The following is a 23,716-nucleotide window of genomic DNA, read 5'->3' as shown; positions in this document are numbered from 1 at the left end:
TGGTTACAATATCTAATTCACTGTTACATAAAATGCATTTACGGTATAATAGCTAAGGAATGCATGTAATTTAAAGAGCCCCCCTATAGCAATCACTGAGACTGAGCAGATGAAGTATAATAAGTCTCAAATCTGTTGCATTTACTGTAGATGGCAAGAGCTTTTTTTGTCCATTGAGAGCCCCCAGCTTAGCAAGAAAGTCAGACTGTCACATTATTATATTAAATTAAACCATCAACGCCAATCAGAAGAAGTATTCCTTTTGATTTTCATTGGCTGTGTTTTGCATGCTGAGCTCACTTTTCAGTGCAGATTCAGCACTGTCTTCATTTTCAGATCCTTTTGCCTCATTTTTTGAGTATATGCCTTTTTTTTTATAAACTCGTACGGCTACGGCAGTGATGCAAAGTAGGATGAATATCAGGACTGCTATCACACCTAGGAGAAGAAAACAGAAAAAAGTCAGAAGAAAGGATAGACAAGTAACTCATGTGACAGAGAGTAGAACAAAGAAGAAATGACTCCATCACATAATGGAGGGAGTTACAGGGAAGCCCGAGAAATAAGAAGCCATAGCTGCTTTCAAATCAGAAGAAGCATTGTAGTATAAGCTTCATGGTGATTGTTTTGAAATTTTGCACACTAGTAATAAAAAAAAAATTAAAAATTATTCCATAGAATAGTATCATTTTTGAAAGTTTTGAATGAAAGACCAGTAGGGGCCTTAAGGTACTGTAGATGCAAGGGTGTCTTTTCCTCCTGTACCATCAGCCCCAAGCTCTCTGCCAGGCTTGGAACTCAAGCCACTGAAGATCTGAGGTGTTGTTCTTCAGGGACTTTCCTGCTAGACAATGGAAGGGCACAAAGGGGACTACTATGACTTTCTGGTTTTCCTGAACTCCTATGAATACTGGGCAAAGTACTTTCCCTTTTCTTAGTCACTCATGTAGTTGAGGACCCTTTCTCATGCCACATGCCACCATCAGGGAAGAGGACACATGTCCCATCATCAGCTTTCACCTTCCTATCAGCTCTCCTATCACTGCTCCAGGCCTGGGGAAGGAGTCTGGAGAGCAAAAGCAGAGCAGAACAGCTGAGGACAAAAGTATTAATCTGGAATTCCAAACCAAGTCCTCTACCAGCTCTCCCTGTGTACACCACAAAGTCCAACCCTCAGACCCTTTGCAGTCCCATTCACAGAATTAGTCCCATTCATATCCAATACTCCGTACAAATTACTTCAAACCACAGATCATAGAATCACAGATGACTGGTTCTAACTAAACAATGCTGCTAATGAGGAGAATTTATAAAAGAAAATGTAAAACGGTTCATCATAGGGACTTCAGTGGAAACTGACCAGTGTGTATACAGCCACCTGTTGTCAGGTCAAATGGGACAGAAATTCTAATGTTTATTCTGTCTCATCAAAGAAAATCCCAACTCTGTTTCGCTGCCTTTGGTACATAATAATGGGTTGAAGAGGTTTTCATGATCTACATTAGCTAGGGCTCACATTTCTGTAACTGCATCATTTTAATGAATAGACAATGGTTAAAATACTAAAATACTAAAGTCAAGGCTTACTTCATGTTCAGAGTGAAATAACATAGGTTTGACTCCTTGCCTTGCCTTGCCTTGTCTTGCCTTGCCTTGCCTTCCCTTCCCATTTGTGGCACTTATTCTGACATCACAGGTGTGTTTTTGCTTTACTTGGCTACGTGGCCTTGTGTTATAAGTAAAGGTCCCTGCCTGCACAGATGGTAGTGAGCAAACTTCCTTTTCCAACAGCTTTAACAGCCCTATGTGATAGGGTAACATCATCATCAATACAGCCACCTGCTTATGGTGTTCTAGCTGATCAGTTCAAAAGAAAAGGGGCAGGAGCATAAGCTTTATATAGAGGACTCATCAGGTACCATATGTGCCACATAACTAACACATAAGAGACTAAATGGAATGGGCACTTAGTTTTAAAGGCAACTAATTAAGATTTATAGAACTGTTACCAGGGCATGCTGCTCCTAGCGCAGCAGATCAGGAACAGTAAGGAAAGAGATACTTCCCACAGAGATAAGCATGACCTTATAGACTTCCAGCTCATCTCCTGTCTTCCTCATTCATCCTCTCATGATGGTCTCTGGCCCTCTAGTTCATGACTCAGAGGCTGGGCAGGAAAGGAATTTGAGGAGAAATGAAACAGAGGGGAAGCAGAAAGTGCTTGTCGAAGACTAGGTTGTGTGGAGGAAAAAAGCACTAAACAGTATGGGAAACAGTTGTAATGCAGTGGCTCAGCTGTACTAGATGAAGGAATAATCTGCTGCATAACTTGGCCACTACTGCAAGAAAAATAAAAATACATAGTCCCTTAGAGGTGTAAATAAAAACAGACCATACAGAATTGTAACTTTTTCATTCTCAAATATAAGCAGCCATTCTTAATGGTAGTAATATACACTTTTCTGTGTGGTATCTTCTTCTCTGGAATAGATTCTATAACTGGAGTAAATCTTGTTCTTATTTAGATTAAACAGAACAGTCATTCCTTTGTTTCATAGTCACAGTACCTGCCTCCTGTAAGGGCTTGTCTACAAACTTGCCTTGTCTGAGGTAGATGAATTGGTACAATTCCCAATTATACTCATTTAAGGGTACTTACATTAAACTTTTACTGAGTGTTATACAGCTTGCTTTATTTTGAGTTTTAAACAACCATAGTTAAGCACTAGAAAATTGTGAATGCATATTCTCAAATGTTTTTAATAACAGAATTGTGAGATTATTATTATCTTAAAAATTCTGTTACTATTGGAGTTTGAAGTTCAAAAATTATTTTGTTGTTAGTATACCTAAAAATCCCCTCCCACACCAAATTACCTAGTACACAAAATGATCTCTATGTACAGATACTTATGTAAAATAATATTCATCTTTTGAACAACAAAGTAATTTTGGACAAAATTAGACATGCAGAAGAATTCATAAACCACATTTTTAAATTCTGACCTCACCGAATTCATTGGTAAAATTCTCAAAGTTTGTGTGTATAAAAATATGCAGACCTAAGTATCACTTTACAAGCAAGGAAGTTTATAGGTTTTATTACCTCTTATTTTAGTATCTTTAGCACTACAGTGTTAAAGGTCACTGACCATGCAGCATGCTGTTGGCTGGCACTGACCATAGCAGCTACCATTATTTAAATGGCAGACACACAGATGCCTGCAGGTTCTTACCTTACCTCCACCTTCCATAGACCTAGATGCTTTTAACCTCAGTGAGAAGCCATGGCACCTTTATTGTGCTAAGTCCCACTATGTCATTTCTCTGCTGAGGCTTTTAAAACCCTTAGAAAGGAAACCTATTCAGAATTTAAAAGATGAAGGGCATGACCTTTCCGTCCCCCTGCTCTCTTTCTGTTGAAGTAACTAATGGAAATTGAAACAGTGAATTATACTGCTAAAATACCATCTTCATGAGTGAAAACAAGTTTCCTTCCCTAACCTCCTTCCAAGAGAAGAAATACCACCAGATATTGTCACAGGGGAAGATTGTCACAGGAGACAATACTATTCCTTGAAATAAAAAATCGCAACTGACACATTACTGATGACAGGAATTGAAATTCTCCTGTGGGTCCCCAATCCCTATTAAGGCTCACTTGAGTACCTTTCATTCATGCTAAAGAGACAGAACTCATAGGCTTACCCACTACAACAGAGAAGGATCTTGGCTTAAGATCCATCTTGACTTATTAATTAAACATGCATTTTATTTTAAGGTCTTAATCAATGCAAATGATAGTCCGTCTAAAAGTACATTGCTTTCCAAACGTGGAACCAGAATGAAACTTGCCTTAATCTGTCAAAGGATTGATTCAAGCAGTTAGATGCCATTTTCTCATGAAAAATTCGTGTTGCTCAGATCAATTAAAGAAAATTTTCTACTTGACTATGTAGCAAAAAAGTAATATTTTTTTGACACAGTCAAGGAGCAATGATTTTTCTTTCTTAATTATATGCTATTTATCACAACATATCCAAGTCCTTTTTTAAGTCCTAAACACTAGCATTAGGCAGGTTGGAAGCCTGTTCTCAGTATCTTTTGCTTCAGCAGACTGTTCCAATATATAGAAACACTGATGGCATAAATATATGCAATATGAAAATATGAGAGCCATTGATTGCATTTTAAAATAATGCTTGATTTTTATCTACCACTTATAATAAAATGAAACCTTTTTACTAGTTTCCTTATACACACAAAAGTAAACTGGCTTCACTTCAACACTGAAAGACTCACAGTTATGAGAAAAAAAGGTTCCTGTAGAATTGTTATAGTCCCTATTACCTCCGATAATTGCAGAATCACTTCTGATTGCATTAGCTAAGGGCTCTCCCTCATCTATTGGTCCAGAGTAATCTGCAGCAGGAAAAAAAGAAAGTGACAGACAAATAGAAGACGGGTTTTCAAGAAGTCCTCACATGGTTACAGCTCATGTACAGTATCGTACAGTGGCAGTAGCATGGGTCCGTAAGCATGCAAAGAAGAACAGTGATGTAGATGATACTTTGTAGAGATAAAGAGAAAAAATGTAAACAATTAAAGGAAAAGAGAAAAGCTAGAGAAAAGGAAGTAAGTACACATAAAAGAGAATTATTTTTGAAACTACTCCTGAGATGTTAACTCACGTGGAAAAAAACAAACAAACAAACAAGACAGTTGTGATTCAGGTCATGAGTACTCTAGATTTTGCTTCAGAGATCAGAACAAGTGATAACCATATGCTTACCTGCAAATGAATGAGTTGTTTCACTTGATGTTGAGTCAGCGCCAGTTAAAGTACCACAGTTGGATTCAGTGAAGCGTCCCTTTACAATGATGGGGGCTGAGCTGCTGTGGTGCAGTGCAGCCTTCAAAGGAGCAATGTGGTTGAACTGCACTGAAGAGAGACATCCAATAAACCCCTGAGAGTTTGCCTTCATAGTCTCCTCATCTATATCACTGTTTTCTGTTAATCCAAAGGAACAGAACACAATTAATCATAGTGCAAATGTAAAAAAAAAGAAGTGACAGAAGAATAAATGAATAATTAACCTGGTGACAGAAGAATAAATGAATAATTAGCCTGTGTTCCTCTGAGTATATTTGAGTTACAGGAACATATGTAGATTCACTGAATCCCTTTCTTGTCTGTCTTTTCATTAAAGACAGTCAGATACATTCAGCCTTTTTTATTGTTTAACAGATGACAGTTGCTAGTCTGTTGAGGAAAATGCTTTTAACTTACTATAGCAAGTTTCAAACCAAAAAGATTCAAATGTAACTGAAGTATTTAAATTAAAATGCAACACTTTCATTCTGCATAAAGATAAGAATGAAGCATGCATTCATGAAAAATACATATTTTATTAGATTTCTTCTCATAAATATGAACATTATTAGATCATATTATTTCAACAGATTCATATATCTACTCCATCCCATCATCATCAAGTCTGTCAAAACAAAGCTCTCTGAAGACCTCAGACCCTGGAAATCCGTCAAGATATTTTCTGTGGAGTTCTAAAAAATGAATGTTGTTCCAATTTACTATACATTTGAAACATGATACCATTATCTTTCCCACTAAGGAAAAAAAACCCACAAACGAAACACCCCAGCCCCTGACTACCTATTTTCTTTTGAGCTGCCTTTCTGAATATATGTACCCTGTCAGAGCTCTCTATTTATTCACCAGGTAATGCCCAGTAATGCACTACTCTGGAGATGGAAAACAGTTTATTTACTTTGACAGTTATAATTTAAACAAAAGCTCTGGAAGTACTAATTATTCAAAGAGGACTCTTAAGGGAAGTAAGTTTTCAACTTTTGTGCTAATGCAATGGGAATTTTGTCTCATTCATTTCCACCTCCTACTTATTCTAAACCCATGAATGAACTTGTGATCTGTACAATGGCTACCATAGCAATTTTAAATACCATTGTACAATGCACTCCACAATACAATTAGGTTAATAGTGAAAACTGGGCTAATGTGTTTTGGTAGAATGTTGCAAAGTAACACAACAGCATTTTCCTCAACTACTCTCTTCTTTTTGCGATGATATACTATTAGATTGATGTCAGCCAAAAGCCTGCTCACCTACACTGGTGGATTACATAAAGTGTCAGATGTTTAACTGCCTTTGTACTTTCTGTATCATACACTGCATCTGATGATTGTCTCACTGCACTGAAGGATCTACTAGACCTGGATCTCTTAAGAAAAAGAGACACCTGAGGTGGCAAGAAAAAAATGTCCAAACCCCTTTGTGATAGAATATATATCTATAATTATAAGTAGGATTGAAAACCTCAAGAGTTAAGTGTTTTCTATTATTTTCTAGTTTCCTATAAAAACCATTTCTTTAACATTGTATGTGTATAATATGAAAGGAAATCAGGTATTGAAAATCCTTAGAGTTCACTTGAGTTATTAATTACAAACTACTGCTGGGATAAAGTAAAATTTTTTATTAGGTCAGGCAATCTTGCTTGTAGAAGTGATAAGATTTAGGGAAGAAAAACCCTTTTCCACTTTAGTGCTTAAATCAGTGCTAAATTTAGTGCTTAAGTTTAGTGCTTAAGCTGACTGAAAATGACACACACACAAAAAACCACAAGTTGTTTACTGGAGACTGTATTTTGTAGTAAACTGCAGTTATAAATTCTTTATTTTTACAGCGATTCATTTGCTAAGTGTACTCAAATTTTTTCATCGAAGACAAAATTACTCCACCTATATTGCCTACTTCAAAAAACAAAACAAAACAAAACAAAAAACCACAAAAGCAAAACACAAACTCTATAACCCTCTTTCTTAAATTCTGCTTCAACCATCTTTCCTCTGTGAAGTAGTACTGAAAGTCATCAGAGGTCCAGCTCCTAGCAGAACAGTTTAAGATCAATCTCTTGAATCAAAAGACTAGCTTTGATCTTTCTGCCTTTATGATGTTGAAGACTTCAAGATTTTTCATATTCCTGGACAATCTTATCTTGTTTCAAAATTAGACAAGTCCATAATATGTTGGGTGAACTATTGACTGATGTGTGACGGGTTGGGCTCAAAGTGTTATAGTAAATGGGGATGCATCAGGCTGGTGGCCAGTCACCAGTGGGGTTCTCCAGGGCTCAATTTTAGGGCCACTGTGCTTTAATGTTTTTATGAATGACCTTGACACAGGAATCAAATGTACATTAAGGAAATTTGCCAACAATTTAATCAGTAATCAATAATGAGGAGGAGCTGTGAACTCCCTGGAGGGTAGAGAGGCCCTACAGAGAGATCTAGATAGACTAGAGAGCTGGGCAATCATCAACCATATGAAATTTAACAAGAGCAAGTGCCGGATTCTCCACCTTGGATGGGGTAATCCTGGTTATATGTACAAACAAGGGATGAAAGACTGGAGAGCAGCCCCCCAGAAAGAGATCTGGGGGTTTGGGTTGATGGTGAGTTGAATGTGAGTCAACAGTGTGCCCTGGCAGCCAAAAGGGCCAACCATGTCCTGCGATCCCTCAAGCACAGCATAGCCAGCCAGTTGAGGCAGGTGATTGCCCCACTCTACACTGCACTGGTGAAGCCTCACCTTGAGTATTGTGTGCATTTTGGTGTGCCTCAATACAAGAAGGACATGAAACTATTAAAGTGTGTCCAGAGGAGGGCGACCAAGATGGTGAAAGGTCTCAAGGTCAAGACTTATGAGGAGCGGCTGAGGTCATTTGATTTGCTTGGCTTGAAGAAGAGGAGGCTGAGAGGTGACCTCATCACAGCCTACAGCTTCCTCAAGGAGGGCAGAGGAGGGAGAGATGCTGATCTTCTGTCTCTGGTAACCAGCAATAGGACACGAGGAAGTGGCAAGAAGCTGTGTCAGGGGAAGTTCAGATTGGACATTAGGAAAAGGTTCTTCACTGAAAGGGTGGTTGGTCACTGGAACAGGCTGCCCATGGAAGTGGCCATGTCACCAAGTCTGTCAGAGTTCAAGAAGCATCTGGACGATGCTCTTAGTCACATGGTTTAGTGTTAGGTAGTCCTGGGAGGAGCAGGGAGTTGGACTCCATGATCCTTACGGGTCCCTTCCAACTCGAGCTATTATATGATTGTATGTATCTACTCAGTAGAAAAAACTAATGTGTATTTGACTTTCACTGTTAAATTACCAGCTGGAGGTACTAACAATGTGCTTGGAATGGACTGCCACAAAATCTCACAATTATACAACAAACCTGTGTTGGTATGAAAATTTTATGATGGCCAGGCTTTTTGCATTGACAATACTTATTATAGTTAAAACTAATTACATGTATACACTCACTGATTTTGGTTTAATCATGGTGGGTTTTGGGGGTTTTTTCCACTGTGGATAACATGACCACATGAATGGCGCTATGCTGTTAGTTTGTTGTGGGTTTTTTTTTTTAATATGAAGAAATGCAACATTATTTTACTGACATTTATTTGTGATTCAGATTGAAGTGACCAGGAGGAGATAAATTACCAAAAAATATGTCACTGAGACTCTTCCAGACAATCAGAACTAAACAATAATTATGACTTTTTAAAAAGTATTTAAATATAATTTTCAGTTTCATTGCTTAATACATTTTAAGCTACTTAGCATTTGGTTACCATAACTATGAAAATAGCCAGGACAGTGTTTCTGAGTCTACTACAATGTCAGAAACATTTATTTACCAAAAGTGTTATGTTATTCCTAAAGGTACAGTACGAAAAGTACCTGTACAAAAAGTAGATATATGAATCCTGGAGGTGCACCTGACATACATAGTAATGAAATTCTTCTAAATTAAACCACATACAACTGAATGTGAAGAAAAGATTTCTTCAATCTTCTGGTTTAGGGTAGGTATTATATAAAACATGTAAATAGTTCCTATAAGCTTGGGGGAGCAAGATAAAGTAATATATCATCTAAACTAAATTGCGATGAAAACTTAATTTCTTCTGTGTCACATACCACGGTTCTATGAATTTATTTCTACAAAAAGCCTTTGTTAACACTTTAGCTTACTTAGAGAGATTTTTAAAGAATGGCAAACCGTCACTCCTTTACAGGCAGTTTACTGGCTAAATGTTCAAGGACTAAAGAGTTAGGGAGGGAGGCAGTTCATTTCCCAGGTGTTGTTTTGGAACATGGTGCATAATTTCTGTTAAAAATTGCGTTCATTAAAAATAAACAGAGTTGATTTCACTAATGGTGGTAATCTGTGTGCCATATAAAATTATAAACATTTAAGATCTATAAATTTAGATATAATCTTTTCCAATAATCCATAGTTTAGTAAACCTATTTATTCTACACTTCGCCCAAGACCACTTGTGGAAGGGTGAAAACAATCAGTCTAACTACAAAATGGTCAGTGTAGCCTTAGTTACTATATATATCATGAACTCCACCAACTCTGTTTTCATATTTTTGTGACAAGAAGTACCAGTAGAGGAGGAATGCACAAATGGACCTTTACTTGATATGAGTATGTAGCAATACCCACTTTAAATCACTTTAGAGGAAAGAGAAATATGCTTTAATTTTTCACCAGCACCACATCTTCCTCTATCGTTGAGTTTTTCCAATGTGATGAATATGAAAATAATAAGATTTTGAGAATTTTAGTTCAGGCTATTTTATTTTAACAAAATTGACAAAATGGTAACTGTAGATTGGTAAATTCTATTTTGATCATTACTACAAAGAAACAGACAGCTTTTGATGAATCATTACCAGAAAAATATTTTGTCATAGCTTAACTTGTTTTTAAAAAGTAACTCCAACAAAGTTTTTCCTTACATTATCTTATCCCTAACAGTTTACATTGAAATCTAATCACAGAAAGTTTTTCAAATACGGTACATGATTAATAGCATTCTGTGGTCTTTGTGTATGATTTCACAGTAATTTATTTTTTCCTGAGTGGAAAAAAAGTGGTGTTTTATAATGCTTGATTGCAAAATGAGAGAGAAGTATGAAATTATTTTTAATGGAACCCACTTGATAATTTTTCAGGAAGTACTTACCCATGATTATATTTCAACAAGACTGAAGCTTCTGCCTTGATTGTGACAAGTGTCTAATTAAATCCAAGACAACAAATGTCTTTCAATGAGATTAGTGTTATTAATTTTTATGTGCCATGATGATATTTTGATCTATGTTTTAGAAAACCCTGTGGTGTTCCACTTACCTAAAATCTTGCCAAGTGTGAGAGACTTGATTGCATTGAATTCTGTGCCTGAAGACAGAATAAAATTCATTCTTTCATTCTGGTTAACCTGCAGAATGATGCGGTAAAGAACAAAGTAGAATAATGGAAAAATTAGTTAAAGTTTGCAAAAAAAAAGCAGATAAGATCAAGAGTAAAAATAAAAGGAGCTGAGGAAAGCATTTGTTAGCTATAGCATAAAAACTAATCAGGAAGTAAGTATCCCACTTAATAAGCCTTTATTTATCTTATTGATTTGGCTAATCCCTCCTCTTTCATCTATAAGATGAATAAAAATGGTAAACCTTCAAAAACATGAAAAAGGCTCTTTTCATTAAAAAAGGCACTCAACACTTAGTTCATAAAGATAAAATATTATACTGTAAATGCTCTGCCCCCCATGGTACCTCTAGAACAACTACAAATTGCCTTCAAACCTTGTACCAATGCATGATTAAGCAAACTCAGCTCTAGCCTCAAAATACTAACTTGTAACATTCATGTTTTTTAATTTTTAATTAAAAATATCAGACTTCTTTACATGTTAATATATCTACTGTTAGCAAATTAAATATTTCTATTTTATCACCAAATTTATACAAAAAATAACAAAAATCTTTACACTAACAGTCACATTCCTTTGATGTAAAATGAACCAAAGAAAATTAGACAAATATGCTTAAATTATTATCTAGATGGTAATACACTTGTACTGTGGTTTGATACATAATTTGAAACAAAACCCAGAATGCAAGACCCAAAAAGAAATTATAGTAGTCATACTTATGTCACAAATTGTGAAAATTTAGCCATCAAAAATTTCTCTGTATTTTCATATAAAATAATAAGGTGATACTGACCTTTTGAAATGGAAAAGATGAACACCAAAGAAATTGTCTTATTTAGACTTTCGCTGTGCATCATGAGTCTGCTAACCTTTATTTACTTGAGACATTAAAACACAGTTTATTTGGGGGTAATTGCCTTGAAGTAACTATTTACTTCGTTTTGCTTTGGATCTTCTACTTTTTTATGATAATCCACATTTTGTTTTGGTTGGGGTTTTTGTTTGTTTGTTTGGTTGGTTGGTTTTTATTTAACAGAATTACCTCTACAAAGATCATTTCCTCCTCTCTGTTAATCTTCACATGTTGCAGTTGTCCATCGGCCATGTTTTTCGTATTAATGCTGAAGACATCAGGATCTTGATGGCTATCTAGCTTGTATCTGATCTGTAAACTTCCTGCAGGGATAAATAGAGCAAAAAGTATAGTACGCTACATACACAACAGGTACTGTTAGATGATATGCAATGTCTCCTGCTTCACAGGTGCATTTGAAGAGTAAAGCAAATTTATTTAAGGAATCAACTATGAGAAATTAACATATGAGAGAAATGAAAGAAGGCAATAGAAAAAGTAATAGCAACGTTGGAAGTAGGATGTAGTTGCAAAGATAGCCATATGTCACAAATCGGAATAACGAGTTAAAATTTGTGCAGAAATTTTAGTAAGTACTTTCATAATTCAGATGAGAAAGACTTGGTTTGGTAGCTCCTATCAATGTGATTTATCAATTAAAACTCAGTACTTTACAAGTATTGTTCTTGAATAATGTTTACACTGTGTGGACCTGTAAACCTCTGACCAGTTGACAATTCAGTATGCAGTTAATAATTTCTAGCTCCCTTTCCATTTCTTGTTTTTAAATCCCAGTATACTGTCTGTACATATATAACTCTTTCACAGAACACAGAGGCAATGTGGTTTCCTTGTCAGAGATTCCCTCCTAGCTGTAGATGGACTACAACCTTCTACTCATTCTTTGGAAAGCAAGGCCCAAGTAAGACCCAAGCCAATCATAAGTAAAATGTGTTCTACCTGACATGGTGGGGGGATACTACAGTTGTTCTATATGCAAATCTATATCTGGGAAAGCAGAGAACCTTCTTTAACCATAGAACCACTGTGACTGCAAAGAGTCTTTGATAAACCCAAAGATTCAACTCAGTCTGTGGGGTTTTTTAAGTTATAAAAAAAAAAAAAAAGGTAAAAAAAATTTAAAAACATAAAAAATTACCTAGACGGAGAAGAAAGAATGAAAAAGAAAGATCCAAGTAACATTTCATGTTCATTTTAAATGGAAACATCAATTACATTATGTTTGTTTTCACAGGTATATATGTGTATTTTCACAGGTATATAAGTAGCTTATGAAATTAGTTGAATGGAATGACCTCTGATTAATTTGGAAAATAGACAATGCACTTTCAAAAAGGAGTTTATTTCATTATTTGTCATGAGGATGGCAATTAATATGCTGTGTAAGTAGCAGACAGATCAGATACATTTTGAGTTTCATTTCAAAACTTTAAAAAAAATTTCGAAATATTTTACTGCATTTCTAAAGGGTTTCCAGACCTGAGTATTTTTGCCATCATGATAAAAAGCCAAAAGTAGTGAAAGTTGAAATTACAATAGGAGGAACATTTTTCATGTGGAAAGCATTGCTTGGTGCAGCTCAAAAATAAATGTACCATCTAAAGCAACAACAGGACAATGCTTAGTTTGTGATTCAGGTCTGGGAATCAGAGTGAATCTGAGTTGGCAGCTATGACGTTCATTACTGTTTCCAGATGGCCTATTTGAACACTCACCGTTTCTGGTAAGAATGACAGAGAGGTATTCCTTGTAGAAGGAGCTGACATAAAGCAGTAAGCTTGGTGTCCGTGTTGTTCGGAAGGCAAACGTAATTACTTCCTTGCTCAGCGTCATGTCAGCATAGAAAGAAGAAGCATGAGAACTGGAATTTTTAGCTAAGGTGTAGTATTCTTGAAAATTGTATGTCACAGAAGTGCCAGTCCTAAAATAGACAGAGATCTCTGAAACAAAAAGTAATACAGTTTTTAAATATCATGCAAAACAGGACAAATGCTCTTTTTCTTTTTTTTCTTTCTGCCACAGAATGAAATAAAATGCATTCTTAGCTGCTGTGTTGAAGCTGAAAAAGAAATATAAATGGAAATAGTATTTGGAAGTATAGAGAAAAATAAGACCCAACCTGGGCCAGGGCAAAAGCACAGTTAGACGTGTCTTAAATATCTGCTGCATGAAGAAGTGCTTCTTTTGGCTAGTTTTAAACATGCTTTCTGCTTTTTTCCTGTTTATCTGTGTCTTCAAGCTCAGTATGTCCTGTCCTGTATGTACACTGCTCCTACAGAGAAATGTGTGCAGCAGTTTGAATCCTAACATATTTATTAAACTTGGCCACACCTGGAACACATATGTGGGAAAAGAAAGTGGTCAGGTGGGAGAAAGAAAAGGAGAATACAAACTGGGCTATGGTCTTCTTATGGATAATCACTGGTAAAGAACTTCTGTATTTCTGTGATATTTCATAGCCATTTTCTGCTAAAAGTAACATGGACTATGCTGTTTTCACACACAACCTCCACACTTCATAAAAAGTTCTAGAACTTTCTGTAATCTCACTCAGTATCTTTGACAGAAGGTGGCTGAAAGTTATTATAGGACACCCCGCACTTTCAGCAACAGGAGCCACTCTGCTCCTGTAGAATAATAAAAGTGGAGTGTGACCATTAGTCTCTTCTGCTGTTTGCAAGGGAGAAGGAAAGTATCATTCCTCTCTCAGTAGTATTAGCTCCACAGTGACAGATATGGAAAGAATTCACACAAGTCCTTTATTCTTGTGGTGGCAGTGGTGGCCGGACAGATGTTGTGCTCACTAATTTAGAGGAACATGGAGTTACGGCATTTTAGCCAATGAGTACTATGCAGAATGCCTATAATTCATGGAGAAAGCAAGTCATTTTAGCAGATTGGAATTATATGTGGATACCAAAAGTTCTAGGTAACCTTATGTTCTTAAAATTCAAACTTGAAGACTTGTGATCATCTATCAGTATGACACCATCACTAAAGAACTCCTTTAAAATGTCTGAAAACATGGTCTCAGTCCTGTTTCCAGTGATGTCACTTTTTTTTTCACAATAAAAAAAAGATTTAAGGTTCTGTTTCTTGATTTGTTTTCAACTTTAGTCTTTGTGTTGAGATTAAGACTTGAAAGACAGAAATACAAAAGTTCATTCATAAAGATATAGTTCCTAGCTTTAATATAGTATAAAAGAATCAAATGACTTGCATAACATTAAAGAAAAGATGCTGATCCTCTCGGGTAATGTGGTTCCTGCTTTAAATACTGTATGTTGAACATATCTCTGGCAGACAGCATTTAACAAAACTTACACTTACTGAATTAATTCAGCTGAATGTTTCTCTATGTTAAATAAATCATTTTGCAAGCATTTAAACATATCTTTAACGGGTTGTAAAGATCTTTTTCCGGACTGTGTGGTTCTGTTTTCAATAACTGATAAAGCTAACACGCTTGCCTTTCTTACAGAATGGCCCAGCATAGGCAGAAAAAGTGCAGTCACAGGAGAATCCACTGTATTTCTCTCTACATTTTCCACCATTGTGACACAGGTTACCATAGCTGCTACAGTGTCCAGGACAGCCTGGTTCAACTCCTGGTGTTATCTTTGCTCTCTCTTCCAGGTCAAGGGCCATTCCATTCAACTGTAATGAACGAATGCATCCCAAAAATCCTTTCTGCCTGGATGCTGTCCCACCTGAAATAAATTCATATGAACTTTTATAAATGTAAAAGAATTTTTGTGTAAAAAGCTCTTTTACATGTTTTACAGGCCCTGAACAGTCTACTTTGAATTTCCAAGATACAAACATGTGAAAATACTAATAAATAGCTTTAAAATAATCTGATTTCTTTTTTTTTGTCAAGTAATTACAGCGAATCCTTGAAGCTTTTAATAGGAAACCAGGTTTTTGCACAGTAAGATACCAAGCAATGATGCATACTTCTATTAACTCACAAAGAAGTAACATCCAGAAATTAGGTAGTTTTTCGTTGTTTTTTTTTTCTTTTTTTTTTAGAGAGAAAGGCAAGAGAGGATGATGAGGAGAGGAGAGGAGAGGAGAGGAGAGGAGAGGACAGGACAGGACAGGACAGGACAGGACAGGACAGGACAGGAGGAGAGGAGAAAAAGGGTGAAAAAAAAATCCAAGAAAGAAAAAGGGAAAAAGAAGCAAGAAAGAAAACAGAAAAAAAAAAAAACTGCCAAGAATTAAAAAAACCCAAACAAACAAACAAACCAAAAAACACACAAGAAAGAAAATTAAAAAAAAAAGAAAAAAGGGAAATAAAAGGGAAAAAAGAAAAAAGGTGATGGGAGATTGATAAGCTGTGCAGTTTTACTCTTTCAAGATCCTACTGACTTATCAACTGATTTGTGTGTCTGTCCATCTGTCAGTCTCATGGTATGGATCATGATACCCCACAGTTGGTGTCTGGCCAGACATATTTTGTCCCTTACTGGAAGCTGTGTCCATTCTTGAGCAATAGTAAGGTTTATCCCCCTCACTACAGACAATATACCTGACTACCAAGTATATGTGACAAAGATACAGGTCAATCCTAAGGCTGACAACAACTGTTGCTTCATTTGTTTTCATCGTTGTTTATTTTTAGCAGACTTGCTGACAGCTAGCATTTTATTCATTCTGATTGCTTAGCAATGTGTGCAATCTACATATCATCTCTCTTGTCCTTTGTTGCACGGTTTACTCTGATATTTCCTGTCATTTGTTCTCTTTTATAAGTAGATGAAGAAAATAATCCACAATATGTAAGATTACCAGCTATAATTCTCATGCATTTCCAATTAACTTTTGTTTAAATATTTCCATGTGATCATCCTTTTTCATCCCTTTCTGTTTCAAAGTTTGTAAAATTCTTGGTGTAACATGGAAACTCTTGACATAGCTGTTGCTATTTACAGATGTAAGGGCACAAAACCACCTAACAATATGAAGATTCAGTGCTATCTCTGTTAAAATGAGCGTTTTGTTAGCTTTAGTTCTTCTTCCAGGTTCTTTGGAATACCAGAGCATATACATCTAAGAATCATAGAATGGTTCAGGTTGGGAGGGACCTTAAAGACCATCTGGGCAGGGAGGGACACCTTCCACTAGACCAGGTTGCTCAAAGTTCCATCCAGCCTGGTCTTTAACACTTCTAGGGACGGGCACCCACAACTTCCCTGAGCAAGCTGTTACAGTGTCTCATCACCCTTATAGTGAAAAATTTCTTCCTAAGAAGTAAAGAATGAGAGTTTTAGCTTGAAGAAATCACAGTCCTAGTATGTTAGTAACTGACGGATGACTATGGCAGGTCCTAGGTATTCAAGGTGAAATTTAAGTAAAGATTGCCTCTACCAAGATAGTTTTTAGGACAATGTATGTTTCATTTTTCCCTAGATCCTTTCACTGGCTTGAGCAGAGAAGCCTGAGTCTGTACCAGTGGACCATGAGTGAAAGTAGTCAAAGAGTAAGTTTCATTACTCCCTCCACTGAAGAAAATTATATTTAATTGAAGAGATTAAAATGTCTTATAAATAGTTGGGAGTTACAAAAAGTTGCATTATCCAAAGGACCGTTTTAACTTAAACACAAAATAAACTAGACAACATATTGATCCACATAACAGTATTGCAGTTGAAGAAACAGATTACCGAAAAAAATTTGCTGCAGTCATAGCAAACCCTCACAAATTATATTCAGGAAATGCATGACACAAATGATTCAAATGAATCACTATCATTTGTCGTGTCACACTTCAAAAACAGTGTTTTGAGTGAATAAAATTAAACAAATGCCATTTTTATCAGTTCTACTCCAAATTATTTCAAAATAATTGTACAAACTCATAAGGGATTTCAGGGTACAGAGTACTATAGTGAATGTTATTTCATTTTGCTTCCAGGATCTTCAAGAATTTTCAGGAAGGGAAGAAAAAAGCACAATACCAGAAGCAAAACAGAATCAGTCTTCTAATACAATTATTCACCTGAACATTATCTGAAGAAAAGAAGCTAAACAGCTTGCTTGTACATAAGGCAAAACAGTTTTTAAATTGTCAGCTCTATACAGGAGATGCATGTATATAAATTTACTAGAATTTTTCAAATTGTTTCACCAAAAAAATCACTCCATTCAATGGTCAATCACTTAATAAAGAATTGCTAGAAAGAGCAACTGTCATTACAGGTTAGTACAGTATTAGATTGTTGGAGAAGGGTTAGGAGAATTAGAGATCAATTAATTGTCAAAATTATTAGAAAACAGTTTAGACTTGATATTACCATAAATGCATGTAGAATTAGACCATTTCTTAGTCTTGCTTCACAGATGAGACCTTGTACATTCCACTTGATCTAATTTCAACTTTTCATATAATAGCAGTTATGTGGTAAGTCAAATCAGAGGCAGCAATATAATTTATTGTAGTATAGTAAACAGAAATCTCCTAATCCTTTCATTAATAGTTCTAGTCTATTACTGTGAATATAAACTAATTTTAAGACTTCTCCTAACTCCATTATAGTGAATATCTTGGCTATCTTCTTTGTTATGGAAGGTTCCTCCATGCTTTTAATTAAAATGTAAAATTCCTCAATGTTTGGTCTAGTCTCCATCTTCTACCTTTGATGCCTTTTGAGACATAGGTCAGAATTCTGATCCCAGGATACATCCCTCCATTTAATTTTCCTAAGGACTAACAGCTTGTGTAGCTACAGTTTCCAAACACTATTCCCCTTGACTGTACTTCTCCCTAACACACAGCGAATAAAACATATATTCATTTAGTATGACGTTTCTCACAGCAGATCTAGATAAAGATCTGTTTAAAAGTAGGACAAATTTTATATGCTCTTAAACTGTATACCATACACACATACACTCAAAACTTATAAATTCATAATATAGTAATATTTAAGTAAGAACATTACCATGTACCATAACACAAAGCTCTACGTAGTTCTATGTAATAAATAAACATTAATTTGTAATTCCATTTCTGCTTTTCCAGTGTTTTATCTAAATAGATTAATGTCATATTTGCTAAAGTACAAAGGCAGAAATATTGAGGTAATTTTTTTTTCCTTTGAAGCTTTCACAGTTTAGATAGAATCAACTGTAGATCTGGATTTTACCTAGTTGTGTGAAATCATAGTCCCTTTAGAGTTGTTTACAATACTAAGCAAACACAATCTGGCTATTTCATTAAATATGTTAACAAGGGGCAGAAGAATAGATCACAGATTCATAGACTCATGGAATGGTTTGGGTTGGAAGGGACCTTTAAAGATTATCTAGTCCAACCACCCTGCCATGGGCAGGACATCTTCCATTAGATCAGGTTGCTCAAAGCCCTATCAAACCCATCCATAAACACTTCCAATGATGAAGCATTCACAACTTTTTTTGGTCAACCTGATAATTTGTGGATGAAGAGAGGCAACAAAATTTCCTTGAAATTACAGAAGTAACACATCTTCCCACAGCAGATGACATCCTCTCAAAAAATGGTGCAATCGGTGATCCTTTAGTTGCTGTTCAAACAAACCTCAAAAGAAAACTTTTGTTGAAATCGTGTCCAGCAGTAACTATGGGTTAAGGCACTGAATTTGTAATCTCAAACTAGAGCTATATCTTCATGGATTTTTCACAAAGGCTCTCATCTTATCATACCAACTGTTTTCAAAAGACCCGGCTGCCATCTTTTTTTCTTCCTTAATTTTTTTTCTTTTCATATTTTTGTGATCATAACTAGGAAAGATTCCATTAAATGAGTGCCTACCTACAAAAAGCTGGCTGTTGAGCTGCAAGCGAATATGCCCATCAGGTGGAGCACCATGAGACCTTTGAGGAAGATGATCTACTTGTAAGGATGCCTCTTTGATGTTTCGTTCAGCTTTCACAAAATGCCACTGGTTGTCATTTAAGGAAGTGAGTGATTGCACTGTAACTTCGCTTGGTCCATTTCCAACATCAAATGAAAAAATCACTTCAGATGGAGCTAGAAAGAGGACAGTAATAAAGGACATTCAAATTATTTCATCGTTAATTGGGTAACAAAATTGTTAAGTGGCAGAACAAGTTACTTTAAGGTCTAGCCCCCTTCATGGGATGAGACTTATTGTTTTAGTGGAAAAGTTTACTTCAGGACACCTATCCCCAAATTTCATTCTTCACACTCACTGTCAGTGAGAACAATGATTTAACTACAGCATGGAAATCAAAGTGTTTGTGGACTCTCTCAAGAGCATAGTAGTCAAGAAACAGTGAAATGTGCTAGCTTTGTTATTTTTCAGTTTGGATAAAAAGCATCTTTTGCTTACACAGTAATTGATTACCATTGTCAACTATATTTAAATTATCACAACTATAATCCTATCAACATCTTCTACTATTTGCTTTTGTTATTTATTCACACAATCTCTACAAATGCAGAGGGCAAACTTTTGTTGTATGTTATAAGATTACAGTGAATTAAATTGAATCATTCTCTAAAAACATTTCACATTACATGGTTTCATAGTTTGCTTAGAAGATCTCAACTGAATCTTTGCAGGTCAAAATAATAAGATGAGGAATATGACAGAAATTAAAGATCTGAAAATTATGAATATTCTGTCTGAAACTGTTTCTTTCACATATTCAAGGACAATTGTGTATGAAAATAAGAAATCCCTAAACAAGGGATTACTAGCATTTTGAAATATTAAGGATTTGATTAAAGGACTAGAGGTCTGAGACTATCCCATGAATCCAAGAGAAAAGTTCCCATTTATGTCATTGGACTCTGAGAGAAAAGTAAAACAATTAGTAGCCAAGAGAAATAAATCAGTACAAACAACATTTTCAGAGATTAATTTGCTGAATTAAAAAAAAATATTTCAATGAAGTATTTTTATCTTCTTTTCACTTTTTAAAGATACATTAGACTTTTTTAACATTTAGATCCACTTTGGCCAACCTTTAGACTGAGTAAAGCCACATGCTTGCAGTCTCTTAAGCCCTTTATGTGATTGTTATATTTTTCTATAACAGTTGAACCTGAGAGAGAAAAGTAAAATGACAAATACACATAGCATTTGACTTCTCAAACAAAATAAGGCATAATGTGCAGTCAATTTTTAAACAGAATGCTATTTGTAATAAATGATCTCTTCTGCTTAAAAATCAACAATGTTTTATTCAATAATAAGAAATAACTGATGTTTAAAAACACTTCCTCAGTAAAATGAATTTTAGGATAAATTTGTTTCATTGGGACAAAGTTGAGAGCTCAGTCTCCCCTTGCTAAGGGGTAAAAGAAAAGAAAACAACCACACAGTGGGAGAACAAAAGCAACAAAAACTCCACGTGATTGGGTAAAGAGAATTTCTTCTGAATGTTACCTTCTGTAGGGAGGTCTTTGTAATCCTCTGGATACTGTTGGAGTGAAGCCTGAAAACACAAATTCTGCTTTGAACTCACTGAATGTGCCTCTTAAATAGTCTATCAGAATGAAAGATCTGATAAGTAATGTTACTGTTTAGATTTTAAAGGCGAGAAAGCACGTAATAAAGGTTTTGAAATAACCACTGAAATAATGAATTATTATGTTAGTACTGCTAAAAAAGGTAATATAATCTTGAAAAAAAGGAACCAATCCCAGAAGTTACAGAGATGAAGGCCCATATAGCAAGTATGATTGCATGTTCATCCGTTGGAATGTCTGAAGACTCACCAGAATATATCAGAAAAAGTGAAAAATATAATCAATTAACTTTCTATAATATATTAGGTAATTCTGCTAAAACCAACTTCACTGCAAATTTGGAAGAAATTTGGCGTTTATAAGCACAGTGGTCAAACCACCTGTGGAAGGTATGCCACAGAATGTGGAGAAATGCTGACTGAGTTCCAAAATTTGTCCTTTTGCAACAAAGAACCAAGGCAAAGAGCACTTTGGTCATTTCCTGGGCAGCAGGGAGGGTATATCCAGGAGTTCCTTTCAGGTGCAAAAATACTTTGTGGGCCCTACCTACCTTGGTGTTACTCAAAAGTTTTCCAAACTTTGCAGGGACTCTTGGGGCCCTAATGCATTCAAACATAGGCAGAGCACAGCTATAGATTGGCAAAGTGGAGCAGACAATGCAGCTGATGGTAATCATGGAGTGTGGTCAATGACTATCCATGGCTAAAATGACTAACAGAAAGCACAGTCATCAAGAACCATTCAGAGTATTGAGGCTGAGCATCACATGCAGAAGCAGAACATGATTACCAAGTAATATGCTAAAGGATACAAAATCCAAGCACTTTCCATAAAGGGAACAATTGAATTCCACTCATCCTGGACAACAGATTGTGAATTTGGGCAGACAAAGGCCAATAGCAGCTGCATATTGGACTCTTCAGAACTATTTCCAAAGCAACCACAGAAGACCGTCCAAATTAATACACCATAGAGTTCCCAATCCTACTTTAAATTTCTGTTTAACTCATTGCTTTTAAATAGGAAATAATCATTCAGTAAGCACTCAGTATAATACAGTTACTTAGACTTTCATCTAGAGGATGTAACCTGCAGTCATATAACTATTTGACAGTGTACTATTTAGAGTTGAATCAGCCTTGCTGCTTTCAACCACTACTTCTGCAGAAGATTACAGGAACTCAGACAAAAATTCAGACTTGAGTTTTTATAATACTGTAAAAAAAAATAAAAATTAAGTATCACTTCCACTGTATTTTAAAATAGTTAGGATGCACACCTTAATTTTTACAATAGCTTTCTAGAATACTATACACAGATGCACTGCAGTGTTTATAAATTGATAAAACCAAACAAACAGCACTAAACTTCACATTTCCTATTAAGATTCTTGATCTGACACTTTTGCTTTGGCAAAGTTAGACGTAAAGGACTAAAGTACATTATGTCATAAATAAAAGAAATAGATATAAAGCTTGAAAACAATCAATAAAATACTAAGAAAAATAATTGTGTTCAGAAGTAGGGAATGCCAAATGTTAATGACATTATGAGTTTTAAGCTATTTCTAACACATCCTCATCTTAAACACTGGCCCCTGACATTTTTGTTATTGTTATTTATTATAATACAAATGAACGACATTGATTTATGTGGAATTGTTAACAGAATATCAAGTGCAACTTGGTGATTTACATTCACATCTATTATAAGAGAGCATATGATGGTGAAATCTAAATGATCCTATACAATATGAAATGTTCAAGGTAATTTTTTTTTTGTTCGAGAGAAAGGTTCTTGTGATGGAAATGTATATTGCTCATATTCATCCCTCATTGCTTCTCTCATTCCTCACTAGTCACAAGTCATACAAAAAACTAGAAGTATACAGTATTTTGGATACTTATGAATGAATGCGAAAAGTGATATGAATTTGTCTGCATATTATTATTCTGAAGAAAGAGTTATGGTCTTCTGCCAACTGTCTGAATAAATTTAGTTCTCAGAACATTCCTTTAATGTTTCCATGATTTAACTGTATATTTTGAAAATAGAAATAATTTCTAACACAAGAATATCATCACTTCTTCAGAGATTCTCCATTGAAGTCTGACCCAGTATATTTTCTGTATTGTATGACAAGGAGTTTATCACGATACTGTGTTTTCACCTGTTCACAGAAATTTCACAGAAGGAATTTCATACTTTTGATAAACACGGCAAACACTGTTGAAAACAGGTTATCTTTCAAATATAGCACTACAGTTTGAGATAACACAAATCAAATTTATTAAGCATTACACGATATTCTATAATTAAACTGTCTGCAGAAGAACACAGTAGGTGTTTTCCTGCTTGTTTCAATAACCTAAGACATTAATATTGGCAAAAAAACCAAGTAAGCAAAATATTTTACTTTTAAAAAAAGATGTATTAATGTTTCTGTAGTAATACTTTGCATTTTATGATATATATATATATTTGTACTTTTCACTCGAATATACTTGAGTATGATAAAACAATGATTTATAAAATAATGAGGAACTGTAATGCCAAAAAAAAGTTTTAAAGAACTCCCAGAGGCATGTATCAACTATAAGACTTTTTAATTGATGTGCCATTTCAAATGAATCCAGAAGTTTTTCGAAAAAATACTTCACCCTTTTAAATATTCTCCCTTTTGATAATGAACAATATGAGTAAAACATAGTCAACTAAGATAAAGTTTTCTTTCTACATTAGTCCTCTTACTGAATTTAGTGAGACATTTAATTTTCTCTTATGTAACAAATATTTATTCATGTGTAAAGGTTTCAAGATCTCAGTATGTACAAATAAAATAAAATAAAATAAAATAAAATTAAATTAAATTAAATTAAATTAAATTAAATTAAATGGCATGAAATGATAAATAATAATATAGAATAGAATAGAATAGAATAGAATAGAATAGAATAGAATAGAATAGAATAAATAGAATAGAATATATAATCAACTAAGAAAAAAATAATTATGAGAAAGTGTGAAT

At 35.0% G+C, this 23,716-nt stretch overlaps 1 protein-coding gene across 1 annotated transcript in view; it reads right to left on the bottom strand.

Annotated features, from left to right (window-relative positions):
- Positions 1 to 244: 244 nt before the first annotated feature.
- Positions 245 to 23,716, bottom strand: part of CNTNAP4 (contactin associated protein family member 4) — a 241,172-nt gene continuing 217,700 nt past the window's right edge. The window contains exons 17-24 of the mRNA XM_054186786.1: positions 19,003 to 19,221; positions 14,675 to 14,914; positions 12,920 to 13,144; positions 11,373 to 11,506; positions 10,246 to 10,333; positions 4,793 to 5,011; positions 4,351 to 4,422; positions 245 to 438 (exon numbers count right to left, since the gene is read on the bottom strand). Coding sequence (XP_054042761.1) covers positions 245 to 438; positions 4,351 to 4,422; positions 4,793 to 5,011; positions 10,246 to 10,333; positions 11,373 to 11,506; positions 12,920 to 13,144; positions 14,675 to 14,914; positions 19,003 to 19,221 — 1,391 coding nt within the window. The remainder of the gene's footprint in view (positions 439 to 4,350; positions 4,423 to 4,792; positions 5,012 to 10,245; positions 10,334 to 11,372; positions 11,507 to 12,919; positions 13,145 to 14,674; positions 14,915 to 19,002; positions 19,222 to 23,716) is intronic.

Source organism: Rissa tridactyla, chromosome Z, assembly GCF_028500815.1.
Source record: "Rissa tridactyla isolate bRisTri1 chromosome Z, bRisTri1.patW.cur.20221130, whole genome shotgun sequence".
Lineage (NCBI taxonomy): Eukaryota > Metazoa > Chordata > Aves > Charadriiformes > Laridae > Rissa > Rissa tridactyla.
This window is presented reverse-complemented; position numbering and strand designations above follow the sequence as displayed.